The sequence below is a fragment of the Crocodylus porosus genome, unplaced genomic scaffold (genome assembly GCF_001723895.1).
Source record: "Crocodylus porosus isolate Cpor-Errol unplaced genomic scaffold, CroPor_comp1, whole genome shotgun sequence".
In the NCBI taxonomy this organism is placed as follows: Eukaryota; Metazoa; Chordata; order Crocodylia; family Crocodylidae; genus Crocodylus; species Crocodylus porosus.
Genome location: NW_017728943.1, coordinates 55,024,844 through 55,034,067, shown reverse-complemented (window position 1 = coordinate 55,034,067; position 9,224 = coordinate 55,024,844). Strand labels below are relative to the sequence as shown.

At 39.9% G+C, this 9,224-nt stretch overlaps 1 protein-coding gene across 6 annotated transcripts in view; it reads right to left on the bottom strand.

The window, feature by feature from the left end:
- Window positions 1-690: 690 nt before the first annotated feature.
- Window positions 691-9,224, bottom strand: part of PREPL (prolyl endopeptidase-like) — a 26,729-nt gene continuing 18,195 nt past the window's right edge. For 4 of the 6 annotated variants that reach the window (XM_019549369.1, XM_019549374.1, XM_019549372.1 and 1 more), the window contains 5 exons: window positions 7,866-8,082; window positions 7,141-7,290; window positions 5,721-5,847; window positions 4,124-4,206; window positions 691-1,530 (listed from right to left, as the gene is read on the bottom strand). In XM_019549369.1, the coding sequence (XP_019404914.1) occupies window positions 1,477-1,530; window positions 4,124-4,206; window positions 5,721-5,847; window positions 7,141-7,290; window positions 7,866-8,082 (631 nt within the window). In that variant the 3' untranslated portion in view covers window positions 691-1,476. The other 2 variants (XM_019549371.1, XM_019549370.1) reach the window with 2 other exon arrangements.

The window sequence follows — 9,224 nt, the reverse complement described above, 5'->3', positions numbered from 1 at the left end:
TCTGTACATGCATTTCTGGGTAAGTTACTCTGCCCAGAGAAATGTTGGAGAATTCTCCCAGATTATTTGAAGGTGTGTATGCAGCATGAACTATCTCAGGAACTGGAAGTCTACCTCTTTGCGGTAGAGCAAATCAGCCTGAAGCAGGTGTGGGGGTGCTCCCTGCCAGACCTGAAAGTGGACCAGAACTGCTTCTGGTCCGCTTCCAGGTCTGCTGCTGAGTGTGCTGGAGAGCCCCTGCAGTTCTGTGGGACACTCCATGTGTCCTAGCATTGCAGCATTCATGAGCCACCTGCTACCTAGAAGTATGTAGAAAACACATTTGAAGTTCTATGTCTGAATCTCTGAATCTTTCCAAATCGATTTAGAGGGTTCTGATTCGATCTGGAGAGACTAAAGCGTCCTCTGGTTTGATCTGGTTTTGACGATTTGGCCACCGAATTGGGCTGAATCTCTGCCAAATTGAATCAGAGACCGAAGCGTTGGACAGCCCTAGTAGGTAACCCCCCGCATGTGTGCCAGAGCGTGCCATGTGAAGGCATTTTACTTGCCATGCATCCCTCAGGGGAGACTGGGGAATGGGCTAGGGCTGTGCTACCACAACAAGGATCAGGCCCCTTGCTGTCCGCCCCCAGTGTGAAACTCCCTGCTGTCCGTCCCCAGCACGCTAGTATCTTACAAGTCTTCATGGGTGTTTTTGGTACTCTGCCCAAAAGCACTGCCAAACCCTGATTTAAGATTTCCTGTTGTGCTGTGGTCATGCATTGGCCACTTGTGTGGGCTATACTTGTCTGCCACAACTGAGGCCCAAGTCCTATGACAGTTCATGATAAATAAAACTTGTTTTGTATGAAGATGTTTCTGATTTGTGGCACGTAGTCTAAAAGAGCAGTGGATTATTTGAAATAGCTAGAAGCAAAGATGTTATTAGCACAATTAAAATATTTTAATTACACAGCAGCAGGAAAGTTTCAGAAAAGAGTAAGACAGTTATTTAGTAGTCCTGGATGAGTTCATGTGCTGGTATCAGGTAAGAGAAACTTACTGACGGTCACATAATTGTGCACCAAAGATTTTTACCATGGGATCCATCTTCTCCTACAGAATTGGGATGCAGCTGTATTAATCAGTCATCTTGATTCTTTGTTTGCAAAAGCAATAGGTATTACAAGGAGTTGCTTATTTCATTCAGCAGCAGGGGATTTTACCACTTGCAGTTGCTGTGTATATGTAAGTGAATAACCCACAAAATTCTGCCTTCTGGAAATTCCTGATTGTACACTGAAAGCAGGGACCTGAAAGTGGGACTGTATTGTAGCTGGTAGCTTTTCCAAAGTAAGTGATCCATTTTTAAATTGCATATGCATGATGTAGTTTTTTTCAGCTGTCCAATAAGCTCATGGATGTATATGTCTACTACTTCAGCATCTGCTGCAATATATAAAAATAACTGCATAATAAATAAACCACTGCAAGTTACTTTCCCTCAAGTTTGAGTTCTCTATGCAGAAAAGCAAGGTGTCCTGCAACCTAAAAAAAAGAATAAAAATTATTTATTAAAAGAAAAAAAAGACTTCCCGAATTCTACAAAACCTTCAGCTTTCTGGTTCTCATCAGACACAGCTTGCACTAAATACTACTCTGCAACAAATTTAAGAAGTAATGGGAGATTTTCCTGTTCTATCTTTTTTTGGAAAAAAGCAGCTTCAGAAATGGATGTTTCACTGAATTGAAATAAACTTCCCAGTAATAAAACAGTGCTATTAGACACAACAGTTTGAGTCCAGAGGAATAGCAGTAACTGTATAGCAGGCATCACAGTTTTTCCAACATTGTTTTCTGTACACTATGCACACTGGCCACGTACAGGCATTACATTTCTATTGGGAGAATTGCTGCTCTCCTGATAGAAACCACAAGCATACAGGCACTTATCAAGTTTCTGCTATGAGAAAAATGCCTCCTGCGGGATGAATTTATCCTGAAGGAGAGTTCCTTCTGCACCGAAGACCATCTGTATGCTATCCCACTGCTCACCACTTCCTAGTCCCAGGGGCTAGAGATGAACATTCAAAAAGCCTGAGCCTGAATTAATTCAACTTCTGTAGGTTAATTTAACCTGGCTAGGCTGAACCAGTTTCCAACCATACAATCCATCTGGACCGAGGAGATTCAGGCACATGCCTGCAGTGGCTTAGGCTTGAAGCCAGAGGGTGCTAAAGCAGCCCTGCCTTCCCATGCAGAGCTAAGCTGATGCAGTGTGGCCAGGTCCCAGCAGGAGGCTGTGATTAGGGAGGGCAGCCCCCAGCCTGCCTGCAGTCCCAGACTTTGCCCGGCTTGCTGCTCTACAGGTGGGAGTGTTGCCAGCCCACAGCTAGCACTAAGCCAAAATGGGTATGTGCGTGCATGCATCTGTTGATGATCTGGAGGTTTTCAATCTCCCTCCCTGCTTCTGTATGGTGTCTGTAGTAAACTGACAGGCAAGCAAGCCAGGGGTGGGGGGCTGATAAGTGTCACCCCTACCTAGTTCAGTGTTTATTGTCCCATTAAGAAAACAGAGGGAGATTACCAGTTACCTGTTGATTTAACATTGACCCAGAATGTGGTCTGCCAGCTACTACACAGATACCTTCTCCGCAAGGTGGTGGGGGGATTCTCGCTTAGCAGGGAGTGGTGAGGGGAAGGGATGGGAGACAAAAAGAACTTAAACAGTGTTTCCAAAGAAGGACATTAAGCTAGCTGTTGAATACCTCCAAAAAGCCTGTCTGCCTCTGTCTCTTCTCACACCACAGACTGTAACCAGCATGTGGTCTCCTAGCTAATGCTGAGGTGTCTGTGAGGGACGAGGAAATGCCTGAGTGATTAGCCCAGTGGGGGAAGGGGAAAGTGGGGAGCAGAGGCTGCCAAGCTCCAGCAAAGCAGTAGAGGGCAGGGGCCAGCCCTGCTGTGGAGCAGAGAGCCCTGCCCAGCCACAGAGCATGCTGGGGGACTCTGATGCATCTTAAACCAGCAAGGGGTCTGGGACAGACATTGCATAAACTGGCTTGAGCCAAATCAGTTAAGTCTGATACTACATTCAACAAGGTTTATCTCAAACCAGTTTCAGCCATTTTCAAACTGGTTTATGTGCACTGAATGTCTGTTCTGGTACAGGTTTAAACCAGTTTCTGATCACTTAAACCAGTTTGTGTGTAATGTCTGTCCCTAGCTAGGAGGAGCTATGCCTTCCCCAGCTTCAGGTCATCCCAGTCTGGAGAAAGTGCGGTTCCTGCTCCTCCTCTAGACTGAGTGGAGAAGATAGGAGCAGCTGTCCAGTGCTCCTCACTTGTTCCCCAGATCAGGGTTCTGTGGCAGGGGAGCAGGTTGGGGGTTTGCCCATTCCTCCCCATGCTCTACTCCTGGATACTGCTCCACCCTGCTTGCTGCTCCCTCCCTCTTCCCTAAACCAAGCACTGCCCTGCTTGGAGAACAGGCTTAGGGCTTTGCCCCACTGCTCCTTTCACTTTCAGTGTCTAGGAGTAGAATGGAGGAGACTACTCCCTGAATGTTCCTCAGATTACCTCAGTATGATAAAGGCATGGAGAGGAAGGGAGATTTCCACCAGCAGAAATGATTGCCTGTTCATGGCCATTATTTATTGAAAGTTTAGAATAACAAAATCAATCTTAGATCTGGAATGTTTAGACTATGTATCTTAAAATTTAAGGTTCTAGATGTACTGTTTTTTTTTCCTTGAAGACAGATGAAAGAAATGAAAGGTTGTTAAAATAAGGAGACATTTTAAAACCTTGCAACTGAACAGAAAAATAGAAAAAGCTGTACAGTCCTACTTGAACTGTTTAGGACCTTTTGTTGAAAGGTCTCAAAGGACTCAAACAGTAACTAAATCTGGTAGAGACCGAATAGTTCATTACTATCCCCATTTTAGAGATAAGGAAACTATGGTACAATCAAGTTTAAATAACTTCTCTATGGTCATATATTCAGCAGGCTAACAGTATCAGAGAGCCCTCACTTCTGGTCCCTCCCAGCAATCACAGTGGTTCTTGTTCATTCATATTCAAAATGTTAATATACACTTATTATATGTTTCTGCCCTAATTGTATAGTAGAGGAAACAGACCTCATTTAATGAATCCTCCCAAGATGGAGCACAATGACTACCTCCTGGCTGAACATTTAAGATGATGTTAGGTGCTGGACTTCCTGAAACAAAATCAGTAAGTGGTCAACAAGTATTAAATAAATAAATGAGGCAGATTTTTACCCTTTGTCCTGGCAACGATTTCTTATTTTATTAAACCAACTATGCAGTTGGGATACTCAGCTAAGCTTTTGAATGCAAGGAATTCTTTGATATTTTATTTCCTGGGCAGATTAGTTCCCCATGCAAGAACATGGAAGATCTCTAGAACTGGACAAATTAACTCAATGTAATGGGTTCTAAATGGATTATCTGCATTAAAAGATTCTGATATCTATGCAGTTATGACGAAGCATATGTATAAGGTGTGCAGAACTCCCTCTTAAAACCTCTGCCCAGCACAGCTGTGGTAGGCATCTTTGCTGATTTCCTGGACCTCAGCTACCAGCTGTGATGGAGGTATGTAGATGAGGTAGGGAAACTAAAGCCCTATACCTAAGAAATAGGAGCTCTCCTCATCAGTAAAATGTGGTGGATTCTGAAACATAACCTAAATATCTATAATCCTAGTCTATCCTACCCATATACTTGGTCCAACAGAAGATACCACCCACAAAATCCTTATCTTTAAAAGAACAAAAACAACCCCCAAAAACTATTCTTGGAAGGTACTGATTGAGCAATAAGTATATTACACAGAAATTTTTAAATACATCTTTGTTTCAGTAGAAATTTAGTGCATCTCTAGGACTCACAGTAGTAGTGGGTGACTGGCACAACCCTTGGGTACCGGGTTAAAGGTGGCACCAGCAATTCAAGTCAAGGGGCACTTGCTGAGGGGCTGGGCCCTGAATTCAGCATTTTGATATCTTGGTAGCACTGGGATTCAGCAGTACCTGTCCCTGCAAGTGACACCTTCCCTGGGTTGGGGTGGGATGTGCAGGAAAGGTCACTGGGGTTTGCACTATGGGCGCAAACCCCAGTGACCAGTTATGTCTCTGGAAACTATCATACTTGCAATTTCTAAATGAACAGGAAAAAAGTATATTTTTGTTGAGTTTGCAAAGACAAGGGCCTTAATGTTCTCAACTGCTTAATTATAAATGTTAAAAATAATCAGACTAATCTAATACTTACCAGCTATTTTAAGTCTTATTTTGGATCCAAAAGGTTGGCGGTGCCTTTTAACATTGGACAGTGGGTACAGTGGAAACATTATCACTAGTCATTTTTCAGGCAAGCCTAGTTGAAATAATTCAGAGTACCTACAAAATGTCAGATATGGTGCTTGACATCCTATAGGCATACATTTATGGACATTTAATTATGTATGTCTAGTGCCGTGCAATTACATATGACCTTTCTATTTGGGCAAATGTTTGGCAGGCCAAGCTAGGGTAGGCTGAAGGATTTCTGTTTTTTATGGAGCTTTTGTTTCACATTCTGCTAGTTTTGCTTTTATGTTACTTCTGTCTCAAACTGCAAACTGTCCTGAACCTTTGCCTAGAATATACATCTAATAAAATATTGCTGACTTAGCTGAAACACCAGACATACAGGACATTTTTCATATTACCTTGCTTATATTTACTGCTAGCGTGATCCATTACAGCTTTTCTGAGTTTATGAATATATCTTAATACTCCTGTCAGTGGTATTCGTTCATCATTTTCATAAGCTGTGATTAAGACTGAAGGATAATGCTAAGTGAAATAAAAAAAGATTATATTAACAATATTCTAACAGTTCCACATCTTGGATATGTTCACAATTTAAAAGCTATACTTTGAATCAGTCTCCATGTACATGATGGTATGTCACACTGGACAAATTATATAGAAGAAATATTTTCTATCTAGTTAATATGGAGTCAGCTTCTTTTCTAAAGCCCTACTTAGCAGTTCTTTAACTTGAAAAACTAGTTTGATCTGAAAACTACTGGATTTAACACGAGACTTGCCTGCACGAGAGAACCAAGGCATAGCCTCAAACTTTCCTAATATCATTCCCTTTGCTGGGTTAGGAAGCACAGAGGCTGACCAGGCCAGCCCTACACCTGCTAGGGCCTCCCTCCCAATTAAATTCACTTGGGAGGGAGGAAGGGACATCCCTAGCAAGTTTACAGCTGGCCTGGTCAGCCTCTGTGCTTCCTAACCCAGGGCAAACCGCAGCAAAGGGAATGATGTTAGGAAAGGTTGAGGCTACGGCCTGGTTCTCTCTTGCAGGCAAAGTCTCATGTGGTGAATCTGGTAGTATTCTTTTTTTAACATAAAAATAATCGAATCCTATGTAATAAGAAATCATATAGACCAGAGTCTATCATTAGTTAACCATTAGTAATACTATATTTCTTAAGTCAGAGAAAATGAGTTATCCTTCCAAAAATAACAATGCTGTACTTATTGGAACCGTGCAGCCAATGTATTACTCTTTTTCCACAGTGCCAAGTTTTCACAGCGATTACCTCTGAAAATCATCTATTTATGTACCTATCCTCTATATCTGGACAGTCTGGAAAATCTGACAGTGAATAATTTAAAAACTCACACAAAGGAAGAAAGCAGTATTTTTTGTGTTTTGCAGAGTGGTTTCTAGTAGGTATAAGCTAATAGTTTATAGCGTGCCCGTAACAAATAGCTTTACAAGACTGACTGATAGTTTATGGAAAAGTATTCAATTCATTTCAGCAGTCATTTGTGATTGCATACTACAATGCAAAATAGACTGATTCAACAATGGTTTTCCATCATCTTAAATAAGGATTTATCTTTTAAAGAATGCAGATCCGAAGGTTGGGCATTTTTTTAAAAGAATGAGATTTTTCTTTGGTTTAAGGCACTCAAAAGAGTGAATAATTCTTTTGGAAAAACTCTATATTATCCACTATTATTTTACTTATTCATTCTGTGAAGTAGTGTATGCTGTTGTTAAAAAAAATAAACAAAAAATTACACACACACACAGAGCGCAAAAACAATATAATTGCTTTTTATTACCTGTGGCTTAATATTATGATATGGACAGTAACTCTTAATATACTCCATGCATTTATCATCTGTTAAAGGGTCTCCCCATTCTTCCTGTTCTTCAATTGTCAGTGGGAGATGAGTGTCCAACATTGTATTTAAAACATTCAAGAAAGGGGCCTTAAAAAAAGAAAACAAAAGAAAATCATGTGTATGTGCACACATCCAAACTCTACAACAAACCTGCACTGTCTTGCATTTAAATTAACCAAACAAAGGGCACTGGATCTTTAAACATTGTTCACGACTCTACATACTTTTAGAATCCACTAAAGACAAATCTAGGGCCTGATCCAAATCTCAATGAAAAGGCTCCCAGTGACTTCAAAGAGCTTTGAATCAAGCCTATAGTCATTCAGACTTTTTCTGTAAGTTAACTATGAAAACAATTGAGAAAAAAATTATTCCAAGTAATTACTTATTATTTCCTTATGCCCACATCCTATATAGCACAGCCTTTTGATTCTACCTCTACTCAAATCCTTAGTCTCACTTTCCTTCAGGTTACTATTAAAATTCCTGTTCCCCATGTCTTCTTCAGAGTGAATATACCTGATTCTTTCCACATATAAAATACTGCATTAATCCTCACCCCCCTTAAATAACTTTCCAATAAGCAGGAAATTGTGAAACAAAATAGAGTGGTAAAACAAAAAGTGCATTGTTTAACCCTGTATTCCATCAGAGATCCTCACCTGTAAGACCATGGCTCCGAAGAGTTCTGGGTTAGCATTGCAAAGGGCTCCAGCAAGAACTCCTCCTGCACTGGCACCTGTTAGAGCTGTATACTTTGGCTGAGAATATCCTACTTCATGCAGCAGCATCATGCAAGCCTTTAGGTCATAGAAACCATTGAGTTTATTATGCTTACGTCCATCTCTATGCCAGCCAAGGCCTAACTCTCCTCCACCCCTGAAATTTAAAGCATTCAAGCTGTAAACTGTCTGGGGAATGTTATGCAGCCACCTTTCAAACAGCAAAAAGTCAGCAGCCATGATAATGTAAAGCAATGTTTTACCAGCCTTAATTAACATTTCTTCCCCATATAATTGTCTACAAAGACCTCCAGTCATCTTCTTAATAGAAATATGTAAGAAAAAGTGCGTGACTTCGGTATAATCTCCACAAAATAGCTAGCACATACATGTGCTATCAGTCTCTCGCCATGCTCACGTACCATCTACTTAGTGTGAATGTTCCAGAAAGTCATCAAGAAAGTTGTATTTAATTGCAAAAGGCTGCAATCAAAGTACATCAGTATTTTAGAATACTGTGTGTATATATATATTTCTTACATGTGCATGTACACAGACCCTGTTACAGAGAAACTGTCAGGTTAAAAACAAACATTTTTCCATACTTGTTTTACATACAGAACCATTAATAATAAAGAAGAATGAAAAAAATGATTTTGCTTCTATGTTCACTCATGATTTATTTTTCAGTTTGAGTTGTGACACTTGACTAGTAAATTTCACTTTCTGGATCTTATATATTTATGCAACACTCAAGTATAGATTGCAAACATGTCAGAGAAATGATAAATTCCATTTTAAATCACTTGCATGAAGATACTTCCTACAATAAACTAAAAATATCTTCAAAATCTTTTTCACTAAACGAGTATTTTGAGTGTAGTAGCTGACTACTTTAAATGTTAGAATACTTTTATGAGAAGCCTAAATAAACCCTTAGTGGATTAGATTGTCAGATTCTTTATCTGCTATGTTGTCACTGTAAAATAGGACTGGACTAAATTGTAAAATGCTAATGAAAAAATACCATTTATGAATATATGTACTATGACACAATGTCAGAGTGTAAAAATATTTGTAGACTTGAACTGAATTTGCGTTAAAATTGATGTTACAAGCAATATATAATATTTAAACTAATCTAATCTAATTTGAGCAATATTTTTCCAATAAAGGAACATATATGAAAACCCTGTTTTTTCTGAATTAGTTCTGATCAAATAAATAAAAAAGGTTTTTAAAAAACACGGCTGCAATTTAGGGCTGATTAAATCCACATGTTGTGCACATATCCTGCTG